Source organism: Dendronephthya gigantea, unplaced genomic scaffold (assembly GCF_004324835.1).
Source record: "Dendronephthya gigantea isolate DGI-Jeju-01 unplaced genomic scaffold, DenGig_1.0 000013F, whole genome shotgun sequence".
Classification (NCBI taxonomy): Eukaryota; Metazoa; Cnidaria; class Anthozoa; order Malacalcyonacea; family Nephtheidae; genus Dendronephthya; species Dendronephthya gigantea.
The window spans coordinates 3,155,176-3,168,616 of record NW_021163023.1 but is presented as its reverse complement, the minus strand read 5'-3'; the positions used below and the strand labels follow the sequence as shown (position 1 = coordinate 3,168,616).

Sequence of the window (13,441 nt, the reverse complement as noted above, 5' to 3'; positions counted from 1 at the left end):
TCATCTAACAACAAAAGTATGATATGAATAATTTCCAAGAGAGAAATGTCACTTATGTATAAAGCACTCAGGATAAATTATATCTAACCTCCAACACTCCAACCTCAGTCACTCGTGGCCTTCGCATTGCGCACGCGAATACAAAATGTCATGCACGTTTTAAAACAAAATGTCATGCACGTTTTAATACAAAATGTCATGCACGTTTTAAAACAAAATGTCATGCACGTTTTAATACAAAATGTCACGCACGTTTTAAAACAAAATGTCATGCACGTTTTAATACAAAATGTCATGCACGTTTGAATACAAAATATCATGCACGTTTTAAAACAAAATGTCATGCACGTTTTAATACAAAATATCATGCACGTTTTAAAACAAAATGTCATGGACGTTTGAATACAAAATGTCATGCACGTTTTAAAATAAAATGTCATGCACGTTTTAATATAAAATGTCATGCACGTTTTAATATAAAATGTCATGCGCGTTTTAATACAAAATGTCATGCACGTTTTAATGCAAAATATCATGCACGTTTTTGTACAAGAAAGCAAGAACACTGGACTATCATCTCCTTCTAGAAATACATATTTCATGTTTTTATGTTTTAGGCGCTCTCTGAGCGATATTTTTGTCCGGACTATATAGTCGTCAAGATGGAGAAAACACAAGTGATTGGGGCCCCAGAATCACTTGTATTCACTCCGCATGCGCTTGATACGACCAGACTTCATGCAAAAATCATGCACAGGCGGAAAACGTGAAAATTAAGGAGGTAAACAGAAGAGTGTTCAGTTTATATCTTAGTCAAAAAAGCCAAATTCCATGCAATTTTTACTCATGCATATTGTCGAAATCGAGTTTTGTATTTGCGTGCATTAATGTCCCAAGGCATGTCCGACATCTTTTTACGATTCTTTCGTTCTACAAAAACAGAACTTCGGTAAAACAAAAGGACAGGGAAGTCTAGCATAGTACAATCATATACCAATACAAATAATTATATAGGCATTGAGTTTCAATCCGTCTTTCCCTTTAAAACGAGCATTCCCTTTGGGCAACCCTGTCCGAAAAACGAATAGCCAGCCAGGAAAGTTAGTTACAGTCATAAAGTTCGAATTCATTTCTATATATCAAAACTATTCTAGTTTCGCCCACCCTGACTGTCCGTAAACAAAGTGCAAACGTGTTTTTTCAAGTCACAAATGCAAAATACACATATATTAATAGAACAATACCTATTATTCGCTGCGAGCAAGCCTTTACGTTTCTCCTTTCCCATCTTTCGGTGCCGTAGTTCGTTCTGAAATCAAATAAGCAAGGAAAAACTAAACTAAAGTAACAGCTCACTTGCATTGGACATTTTCAATCGAAATATACAAGATAAAGCAGTAAAAATCGGAAAGAATATGACTCCATTCGCTCACGTCTTCCCACGCTATTCAAATCAACTATCACCATGTACCTAAGCAAGACTCTTCCAACTTTTCCTGAACTTCTTCGACTTATGCTTCCTTTTCGAGACTGCAAAGACTGAGTTTCGTCTAGATTCAACCGCCTTTTATTACTTCAAAGACAAAGAAAACGCATTGACAACAATAGATAATCACCAGATTTGCCCAGAATGGATATAAATCAGCCAAATAAATATGTTTTGCATATTTATATTGTCCGTTGTAAGTGATTAGCAAAATTCCGCTGCGTGACGCGATTAATGGATATTACTCTTAAGCCGGTTTTCCACTAGCAAAGTGACATTTTACTTTTGTTTCAGAGCTCTCAACTGCAACCATCTGGAACGAATTGCTCAAATACAAAGGAATTAATTCGCTTCGCGCGAAAAATATCGCTAGTGGAAAACAGGTATTAGTTTGAACGATAATTCTAAGACACATATTACAGACACATTCCAATTGGCCCAATTATGCATAAACTGTAAATGTAAATAGCCGTTTGCTGCTTTTGAAACCTCCCCATGGTAACGGCAGCCTTTTATTGGTGCTTTTAAAATTCCCTCATATTATCATATAAATGTAAAAACAAATCAAATTACCTTTCAGGCATCGATTCCTTTTCTGCCCAAGGGCAAGGCACCCCAGCAAAACTGAAAAAAAGTGCAACAAAAGTGCACAAAAAAGTTATATCAAATTACCTCCGTCGCCAGTCCAAAATGCAGCGAAATATAATGTGGTTAGTAGCAATCATCGGCGATACGTTCTATTTATATACTAAAATGGTATTATTATCAAAATTATTATTATCACAATAATTATTATCACTTTCCTTAGATCGCTATAAAATTTCAATGACATCCACTATAGAATAGCAACAATTATTCATTTAAATTGTTGGATACAAGCATAGGAAAGCATAGGATGGAAGTTCGCCAATATTTTTATTACATTTTTATTACAGCCATATTTGTTGTACCGGATATCTAATCCCCGGTACAATAATAACGGTTGTTATTATAATAACGGTCGGAATATCGTAAACTTGAAGAACCACTTCATGCAGTCAGAAAACAAGTTCAAAATAATTCAGCAACCATAAACCTCGACACGAAGACAAGCCGCACCAAACAATTTGATTGGGTGTATACGTATGAAACGAGCATATTGAGTCCTTGCAAGAATATTCAACACTGGTGTTACATGGTCACAGTTTCCATCAAATATCTATACAAATAAATAACGTCACACAGTAAGAAAACACGTTTGTCTTCAATATAAGTAAGAAAGCCCAGAGTCAGAGAGATAACCATTTTGATATATTTAGTACTACAACTTATATAGTACTTTATATTAGGACTTCTGAGTGAGCAGATAGAGAACTTTACGATACGTATTCACACTCCAGTTTTTCTCTTAGCGGCTCGTTACTTCACAGTCAGGTTTTCAGCCAGACACTTTTTATTTTGTCTGTCTTGCAAGATTATTTTGGGATAGATCTGCTGAAATTGCTGTCTTTGCTGTTGCTGATCCTTTACTCTTTACGACAACATCGTCACTCATAACAAAATATGTGTGATTCTGCTTACGTTGTAACAAATCTTGGCATAAGGTGACGCAGCGTGCTATCATATTGCGTGCAAAAGTGGTGCTGTTCATCTTTTTTTCCGGTTACATCTTTATATAACTTACTTTCTTACTTCCTCCTTCGCGATATTCACGCCACTGTGTCCTGTCATCACTAAAGGACAGGCTGTATGATTTTGTATGTTCAAAATACGTATCACGTCCTTGTGTTGCCAAGGCTACAATACGCCTTCTTCTGCCAAAATCAATTGTTAAATGTTTCTCCTCTCTGTTGTAGGGAGCATGACACCAGGCACCCACACGTTTCCGTTGGTGATCGTCTTCCTTATACAAACGTCCAGAAGCTGCGGGTGCGAACCACCCCCCACCTTAATTTAGGATAAAGATTTTGGTGAATATAAGACGAATATGTTGTAATTTACAGAAGATATGAATGTTATTTTGCCTGGTGAGAACGTAGTGCTAGAACTCATTCTGTTATCCGGAATTATTTTGTCTGAGTGAACTCCAAGGGCACCAGTACATTCACCTACAACAATATAGCATTGAGAATCATGTCGATTTTTTTATTGTAGGCCTATTTCTTGGTTTGGAAGATAACACATTTTATCTGATGTAGACGCAATTCACACCAGGAAGACAAGATTTTCTTACCAATAGGTTTGATCATTTCTCTATCACAGATTGAAAATCTTTTGCAACTCAGCATACAGTTGTCAAACACCCAACGATCCGTGTCACATCGGCCATCGTTTGCCCAAGCTTTGCAATATTTGCTACGATCTTTGCACAGCACACCTTTAATGATGTAGGGATAAGTTCGTTTCACTTTATTGTATATTAATATTAATATTTATAATACTGATTTTACGTCATATAATGTTGAAACATTGTTAAAACTCATATCAAATGCAAATGAACTTAAAGAAAGTTTATTATAGCTGATTAACATGATTAGGTTAGACGCATGAACCTGGCCCTAATTACCAAGGTACTTCTGTATCGGTAAATAAATTATTATTATTAAGGACAAAATACCGGTGAATTTTTTGGTTGGTGTGCTAATTCCATTCCTTGTGACTGGCTTGTTAGTGGAAGATTTTGGTGTGGTAATAATTTGTTCAATGGTTGGTGGTCTTGTGACTCGTTGTCTTGTGGCTGGTTTGGGAGTTGTGGTAGGTGGGGGAGTAGTGGTAGTTGTTGGAGGTTTTGTTGTTGTTGCTAAATAAGTAATAACGTTGTAATAAAAGTTACCAGGTCGTGCATTTTATGTGGATATTAAAAAGCAGTTGAAGAAGAACCTTTATACAATACATGAATTAACAAGTTTCTAACAAAATAATAGTAGATAGATACCTGGTGTGCATATGCTACAGGACAATTTACAATGGTTTAACATGAAGTCTTTTATTCTTGAAACCCTGCTGACACAATAACCATAGTCCGCCCAACCTGGGCAATCCCTAAAACCATCTACGCAAGGTTCGTCACACACTCCACAACTCTTAGGACAAGTTGATAACATTGGATCAGGTGATAATTCACAAAATTCAGCTTTAGCCCAACTGACGCAGTGAACATGCCCATCTCGACATTGAGCTAAATATTTTTAAATTGGAGATTTACGCCTGCTATATATACTGTGTTTAACAAACAAATTCAAATAAAAATTCGTTGTGCTTTTCCCTTACTTCAAAGATTATTTAGTGTAAAAGTAATAGCAGTTTCCCACTAAGTAAATATATACGATATACGCGAGTTTAAATGCGATTTGAACGAGGAATATGTTACGGAAATTCCAATAGAGACTCTTCTATACATTAGGATTCATAACTTATTCGTTCCTTTGCATCTATCAAAATTAAGAAGAAAATGGCTGCAAAAATTACACTGAACTGACAATCATTTACCTTTCAAAGTAGCTACGTTTATTTTAGTGCTTGCTTCACCAATTTTCTTCATTGTTTTATAACGAGAAGACCCAATTTCTGATGAAAAAGAAAGAACGAATTCGTGAATTCGAGCGAGTTATCACAAACGATAAATAATACGTAAATAAAGTGCTATATTCAGTATACATGCAGTATCAAGATAGTCACACTGAAAACTGAAAAGAAATTATTTTCGTAGAACTGGCCCAAGAGAAATGCCAGTAATCAACGCTGACTATATAAACTGATTTCATGTGCCGGTGCAGTGACGGATAAGCGCACTGTTAAAGTTTAACTCATCCCCAACTCATTATACAGGGTGTCCCCAAAAAAACGCAAAATATGCAAGAATATTAATATTGTTCGGGTTTGCACCATAGTTCAGCTAAAATGACTTTTAGCATTGTAAATGAAGGATTAAGAGCCATTTTCAATTCCCAGAGATGCTTATCTATTGCGCTTTAGAGCTGTATTAATGTTCTGCATATTTAAGTGGTTTTTTTTTGGGACACCCTGTATAGGGAGTTTTTTACACCTTTTATAATCACTGATCAGTCTGCTTCAGACATATGAAATATCTGAAATATAATGAATGCCACTCACTGCTGCAACCATACATCCTGTTTGTTTGTCGAACATCAGAATCACTTAGTTTTACATAAGGCCTTTTAGAATTCAAGACTCTTGAGTCTCTGGGGAAAATAGTATTTCGTCGTCTGTCGATCGCGAAAGCATTCCAGGGATAATGCATTATAGAATCGAAGTCGTAAGCTTCACCATAGTTGTTCGTTTGTTCCTTAACAATATCAAAGTTGTACAAAAGATCTAAAATACGAAGAATAGAATATATGTACATATCACAGCGATAATGCAGTACACTAAGTGAAGAGAAAAACCAATTCCAAAAAGACAGGGCATCTTGACTTGAGTTTCAATATATGATTCAAACATGACACGTGTTCTGATTGTAAGTTTTCAACTTTATTTTAAAGTTATATTTAGACAGAATAGAAATCATATATTGACCTTCAAGAAATATGTTTTTTAAACATTGTCAACCGGTGATGGTTTTTAGTACAGTGCTAGTACTAAGATTCGTTCAAAAGATAGAAAATATTGTTGTTATATCATTGACAGTATTCAAGATGTGTCGCTAAACAGAGAACGTTTTAAATGTATTGGATCAAAGCCTTGTCCTTTATCTGAAACTTACTTCGATGAACATTGCCTCTGTCAAGTGTGATATAGCGATCCCGATCAGGCCTACTTTGTTCGTGCCAAAATCCAATAACGTGACCCAACTCATGAACCATGACGTGTTTATAATCACAACCATTACCAATGGATATCTGCGTTTTTTTATTTTTGAAACCAACGTATGTTGCCCAGCATCTAAAAATGTGGGTAAATAATTACAAATAAAATATATAACGAGTAGAAAACTAATAAAGATATAAAAATTCTAACCCAGCAGCTCGGATAAATTCGACATATACTGTATGATGTGGTTGCTTCTTCACGAACTTCACGCAAGTTCTGGATTGCCATTCCTCCATTGCATCTTTCGTTGCCCTAACAGCGCTCTCAATACTTACTGGAAAACAGACAAATAAAAATGAAAACAAATAAAGTCGTACACCTTTGCTGGTTGATTTTGTGTACACATATCAATCTTAGCAAGAAATATAAACTTCATCACATAAAACGGTTACTTACAAACACTGCAATCAAAAACATAAGGAATGATTCCGTTGGGCCATGGTGTTCGTGTTCCCGCCTCTCCAACCTTTCCATTCGATATTTGTCCTGGATTTCTAATATCTCCTTGAAATAGTTTCTTTCCTTCGAAATCATTTTCTTGGTCATCTCCAAGTGGACTCACTCTTGGATCGGCTGATCAATTATAGAAATTTTATAAAATTTAGGAAATCTTGTCTATCTTGTCCTATCGACTTTAAAAAGATTGCGTGGCAGATCAACTTCTTCTAAGTCATTAATATGTCTTACTATAGTCAGCAAAAGGCCCAATAGGAACAGATGGAGGTCTCGGAGGGTTTGATTCTGAATGAACTGCTATAAAACAAATAAGCAGCAGGAACAAATTCCGCATCTACAAATATCAATATAATATTTATAATTAATATATTATCTTAATTAGCGGTGTAATAATTCATAGTTACCAATGGCTTATAGTTATCAATTGTATTGACAAACAATTGGACCAAGACCTGATTGAATAATAAATAGTTCTTGCCCCAGAAAGTTCTATTCCGTGGTAAATAATTAGACTAATATCCGATCTTGCGATCAAAAGAACTTTCTTCGTGTATGCAGACTGAATGAAATTAGTCGGATATAGGGAATTAAATCTTGATACTCGTGCGAGATGCGTGTTTTGGTGTTTAAAAGATAAATCTATTAAACAAAGGCTGTTAGACTGTCTCATTTTACATCGCCTGAATTCACACAACGTCTCAATAACAAAACAACTAATGTGTGGTGGTAATCACGTGAATGACTTACCGCAGACCCAAGATGTAGCAGAAAGGAGTCCATGTGCCACTGGCGACTTTTTGAAATGACAATAAATTTATCTTTAAAACGAAAAGTAATTTAAAGTTCAGTATATTTCTATAGTTTGAATGTCGGAACAGCCTAGTAATCTATAGTCTATCATGCAGTCATCAACATATGACTTGGTCTGTTCATCACTATTGCGATACTGCATTTCATGGCTAAATCTGGGTTCACATTGTCTTAAAACAGTAATAACAATAATATTATCAATACTAACCTTTAGTAGTTTCTAATTTTTCGAGGGATGTTCAGTATATTACTCTGTGTTATCTTGGTTCATCTTTAAATGACGCTCCTTTTTATACTCATGCAAGGTAAAATGATCGGAAGCGATCGTATTCCGCCTCTTAGAGTTAATTAAGGGCGTTTATTATTCAACACTTGCATGCATGCAACGCAAAGTACGTCAGAAGGAGATGCACCTTTTCACATCCGCTGACTGTTCCATGCACCACAATCAAATGTGCACGTATTCAGTAGCTATGGCTATGCCTCACACGGCCTCTCTGAAAATCTATCTGATCAATTTCTGCTATATCTGAAAATGAGTGATTCAGGATTGCGTACAACTTCCCAATGAAGATTTCGGCATAGTACAAAATATGGACTGGACCGGACCATATTTTGTTTCTCTGGACTCAAATTTCTAATACTTAATATTCAAATAAAAAGATTGTGTAAACAATGAGATAAAATTTCAGCCAATTTGGAGGCAATACAATGTTGGCCTACATTGACCTTCCATGTGACAGATGTTTCAAGTGTTGCGGAGCAAATATTATAGCTTTATAAGTTGTTTGTTTTGTATTTTGTAAAACAAAAGGATTTCGACTTCTTCTCAGTTGACAATTGTTACCATTTGTTAGAAAGGCTTTATTATAAATAACCCCGAAGACATTATCTAGTATCTACATTTGTAATGTTTGTCAAAATAATATTTTTCATGTGATATCAATCATATATCATTGCGGAGTTGTATACTTCATATGTACTTGATAAAACTTTACCTAATATGGATATGGGTTATTCTTCTATATAATTAGATTGTTAACAGGAAGCTGACTGTAATATCAAGCTACAATACAGCAGAAAAGATGGATACAATCTCATTGACATAAATGAGGAAAAACACCAAACGAATAATATAAGCGCACCTGCCAATTGCCAATAATAGCTACCTAGTACCTGATCATTCATCGCACAAGAGAAAAAATATATAATGAACGGAACATCTTTTGGCTATTGTACTTCGGCTACTGCAATTGTATTGAACTAAGAATGCTATAGTGTGAAGTCAGGGCAAGATCATGACCTTGATTCTTTTTCGAATGACGACGCCGCTGGCAGTCAGGATGTCTGGCTACCACACGCAGCTAGAGGAGATTATCCTGCTTATGGACAATTTTTAAATAGTAGCAATAATTGCAAACTTTCTATTTTGCCGTTCTTTTACAAGCTGTGCAAGAAAATTTAGAATTTCGCCGCGTATATATAGCTGGTAATTATATTAAAGAGTGTCACTTGAAATTACAAGTAAAAATAGCGCAAAAATTGTAAATCAAATAAACCGTTGATTATATGGGACAAGAATGGGATGCTGTGCTATAGGAGTATATCTTTCACAATATTTTGTTATTGTTCCTTGATCAAGAGTACAAGTTTAACCTTCCTTGCCGAATATGGGATTTTTTGATGGCTTAATTTCCTGTCTTGGCAAGCCAACTTCGGTGAATACGTCACGGTCAGTCAAAAAAAGTGATCAAAAACCAAATCAGAGGCCTCTTTCACAGAAAACTTATAATCCACATGGAATAGTACTTAACGTCTTATTTCGCATACAACCATGCAGCGCAACTGTTCAATAACAACGATTAAACTATCAAAATCAAGCAGTGAATACTCAGGTGAGGTGATGCCCGGTAGCTGCTCCGCCATTCAACATAAGTCATAATCGCATTAAAACGTCAAGCCATATGGTCAAGCGAACTTGGCATTTTACCAACGGCTAAAACATGTCAGAATCTTTTCACCCTCATTTGTGAAGTTCTTGTTTACTTATATAGTTGCTACGCCAAATTTAAATTTAAAAGACAATTTGTGAAGAAAATATCACGTTGATCGACGGTTAACTTGAAACTATTGTTGTCTGTAAATATCTTTTTATATTATATAATTGTTCCGGTTCAGACATCAAACAATATAATAGAAATCCGAAGCCGAAGGTAAAAGTTAGCGATAGACACGAAGTGAAAGTAATAACATTTTATTAAACGCACAACAAGTATAAACATTTATGAAATCTACATTTTAAAAAATGTACTAAGATTACTATTTGATCTTACAGCAGCCAAAATAATTACGACAATTCCATGGAACAGTTAAAGCAGAAAGTCTTTGTACATTTTCCATTAAGGCAGTTCGAACGAGAGTCATCCCCTTCACAACTAGAATCTGTCATTATACCTTTCCTCAACAGTAACTTCCTGGGACGCTTTGTGAGCTACTTTCACTGCATCTCGGATATGATTGAAAATCATGCCGAGTCACTTTTTCTTCTCTGTCTGGATTAAATCTATCACTTTGCGCATCGTGTGAACCAAACTTTAATATCTTCCGGGATGCTACGACTGGATCAGACATTCTTCGAGCTTCTTTAACACAATAGCCATGGGGCTACGATCAAGTGTAGTCCACTTGTAAGAAGACGATGATGGTGTTTTGATTGTAAGATCTCGTAATGGTGAAATCAGTGATGACCTGACAGTTGGTGATGGTGTTTTTTGGAAACTTATTCGCAGTGGCATAGGGATGAAATGTTCGGCGACGTGGGGTAATTTTTAGGCGTGGTAGCTGTTGATAACTGTCAGAAGGACACCCATCAACTTGGGTCCATCTATCGTTGTCATAGACCTCTTGAAATTAGCGGTCGTTTTGCCACTTGTTCTTATCTCGGAGTTGAATTTAACACGGGCATCATCTCTATAACATTGTTCTCTTCTTTTACTTGGCTCAACTCCAGGAGTTGAGGTGGGATATAAACTGGCTGTGCCTTTTAAGAAAAGTTTCCATCTTCATCATTGCAAGGTATGTGTGACAAGTGTTTTTGTTTTGAACGATCAATTGGGATGTGGCATGGCGGGCGTGGCGGGGCACCAGTGATATCTTTATTTCGAGTAAACGCGATTTATGTTTATTTGTATTGTCCTTAACCAGGCTACTTCTCTCAACAATTTCTTTGGGTCCTAAGAAATTCACTGAAATCTCGGGTATTAGAATAGAACTTGGCGATTGTGTGCTGATTGACTTCACCAAGGAATCTTTCGTACATTCCGATTTAGGGCTTGATGACGTTCCATTCAAATGTTTGTTATTTGCAGTGGACCTGATCGGACTAGGCATCGAATCTGCCGGTAAACTACATGGAGTGGGAAATTCAAGTTGTTTCAGACACTCGTTATGGTTTAGGAGTTTTTTACCTCTTCCGTTTATCTGGATATGTTTACGTGGAGTGGAAGAACAACGTTCCTTTATGTTTAACTCAGTGTATAGCGAAGTTTGGCTTCCAGGAACCCTGCGTGGGTGGATGAACGTCGGTACTGGGGAGGGGGGGTGGTGTTTTTAGACATTTCTTGAGGACAATCCAACGACTTCTGAATGACTGGTGTTGATGGAGCAGAAACCAGTATAACTTCATGCATTTCGGGTGAACTACTGAATTCACTTTGTTGCTTACATTCCACAATCTTCTTTTTTCCACTCTTAGATATGTGAAAGTCTTCTGTATCACTAAGACATTGATCAAATGAATGTTCATTTCTCACAGCATCATGTCTCTTTAGTACATTCATTCATTTCTTTGGTATCATTACTTGTTGATTTGGCTTTATTTGATCTTCTTCTCACAAGACGATATCTGCGATGTTTTTTTCACAGACAATCCTTGTGTAACCTTGTTATGGTTCTGGTGAGATATTTGTGACACGATAAATCACCTCTGGTGGATTTCGGACAATAGTCAGCAGTAGATTCTTTTACAAAACCTCTTTTTCGATAAAGTGATTCACAACAACTCCCATTACTAGTTTCTGACACTGTGGTTTTGCATGATGCTGAAATGAAATCATCACTGCTATTCTCTTGACTAAAACCAGAATCAAAATTTTCAATTTCTGCAATTGTACATCCGGAATCATGAAGAAATCTCTTTCTTGATGCAAGCTCAATGCCTGGTCCCTTTGATCCTTTCTGTCTAACAAATAGTTTCTCTACAGATTGCCCTTTGGAAATCAGATACTTTGCAATCATCAAATAGTCTTTGCTTCACACAAGATTTTTCAACCAAACTTGCCTTCTTTGAGATGGACTTCCATTGCCATCATTTTCCTCACCACATTCAGTCTTTAATCGACTAAATACACTTGTCATTAGATGTAGACATTGTTGAACCTGAGACCACAAATCCTTAGGAAGTGTAACTTTCTTGGGGTTTACATTGTTCATCAATATCGTAAGCAGCACATGGTTTAGCTAATACATTATTGCTTATTGTTGATTTCCTGCATGTTGATTGCGTTGACGTCCAGTCCATTGATGGAGATTCTGAGGCCCTCTTTACACATGATCTTGGGTATTTATCTCTGAATAATGTCTCAAATGAAGGACTGCAATTTGAACTGTTTTGCTCATCAGAATCATAGCAACTAAAATAACAAAATATTTCATATTTATTAATGTCATAAAAAGTGTGCATCAAAAAGGTTAATAACATGAAAATAGTCACAACAAACCTTGATTGCCCTTCTTCATCTGATGTGTCAACATTGCTTTCATCAGAACTGTCATCTGCATACATATCTCTTGAAGAACCTTCTAATACAGTCCACTTGCCACATTTTGAATAATTTTCTTGAATAAATTGAATGGAATTGCAGCTATGGATGGGCAATCCCAATACCAAGTATTGATAGTATTGATATATATTGCCCACGATATGTGAACCATTAGGAAGCATAAACACTTACCTATTAACTGTACATTTTCTGGTAGCTCACAAGTGCTCAATGTTAACTCAGGTGCACCATCAAATGGATTGGTGTACTAATAAAATAACCATTTAATTTGTACATATCATGTTATGTTACCTTTCTAGGTGAAAGCAATTGGCAAACGAATTCAAAATTGTTTATATCTTGTTAAAATAAAAATATTGTTATGCAGTAACCTTGGCATATATAAGTTCCAAATCTTCTCTAAACTTGTTTGAAAATCTAAAAACCATTTCCAGAAGGCTATAATTACGTATACTGTTGTTACATGTTACATATCGTGGAACACAATTTTACCTTATCATTTTAGCTTAAGGAATTGCACACTATTCACAATTTATTTTCATCTTTTTCAACGTTTCCAACACTGGCGGCCATATTAAATTTTACCGCGCAAAGGGTAATAAGTTTATGTCCAGTATACACCAATAGTAAAATCGCACTTGTTTTAGCTGGCATATATACATCAATAGCCATAATTCATCATAGATACCCATCATAACATATCAATATACATCCTTACACGCAACTAGGCATTGCTAGACATCATTGCATATCACTGGACATCATTATACATCAATGGACATCATTATACATCACTGGACATCGCTGGACATCATTATACATCACTAGACATCATTATACATCACTGGACATCGTTATACATCACTGGACATCATTATACATCACTAGACATCATTATACATCACTAGACATCGCTGGACATCATTATACATCACTGGACATCACTAAGCATCAATAGACATCATTATACATCACTAGACATCATTATACATCACTGGACATCATTATACATCACTGGACATCATTATACATCACTGGA

General features: G+C 35.9%; 2 protein-coding genes across 3 annotated transcripts; both read right to left on the bottom strand.

The window, feature by feature from the left end:
* Positions 1-471: 471 nt before the first annotated feature.
* LOC114519280 (zinc metalloproteinase nas-13-like) lies at positions 472-8,945 on the bottom strand. Its single transcript, XM_028539389.1, has 17 exons — positions 7,770-8,945; positions 7,499-7,569; positions 6,983-7,085; positions 6,692-6,868; positions 6,443-6,569; positions 6,189-6,367; positions 5,579-5,800; positions 4,955-5,032; positions 4,401-4,643; positions 4,083-4,265; positions 3,699-3,842; positions 3,490-3,573; positions 3,150-3,412; positions 2,060-2,684; positions 1,472-1,573; positions 1,245-1,309; positions 472-930 (listed from the first exon to the last, which is right to left on the bottom strand). The coding sequence occupies exons 2-14, from the start codon at positions 7,529-7,531 to the stop codon at positions 2,547-2,549; spliced, it is 1,974 nt and encodes a 657-aa protein (XP_028395190.1). The 5' UTR covers positions 7,532-7,569; positions 7,770-8,945; the 3' UTR covers positions 472-930; positions 1,245-1,309; positions 1,472-1,573; positions 2,060-2,546.
* An 808-nt stretch (positions 8,946-9,753) lies between these two features.
* Positions 9,754-12,990, bottom strand: LOC114519281. Of its 2 annotated transcripts, XM_028539392.1 has the most exons (5): positions 12,895-12,990; positions 12,774-12,819; positions 12,574-12,649; positions 12,340-12,457; positions 9,754-12,252 (listed from the first exon to the last, which is right to left on the bottom strand). In XM_028539392.1, exons 1-5 carry the CDS (start codon positions 12,900-12,902, stop codon positions 12,015-12,017), a joined length of 486 nt encoding a protein of 161 aa, XP_028395193.1. In that variant the 5' UTR covers positions 12,903-12,990; the 3' UTR covers positions 9,754-12,014. The 2 variants fall into 2 exon arrangements, with proteins under 2 accessions (XP_028395193.1, XP_028395192.1); XM_028539391.1 differs by having other exon boundaries at positions 12,774-12,990.
* Positions 12,991-13,441: the final 451 nt, after the last annotated feature.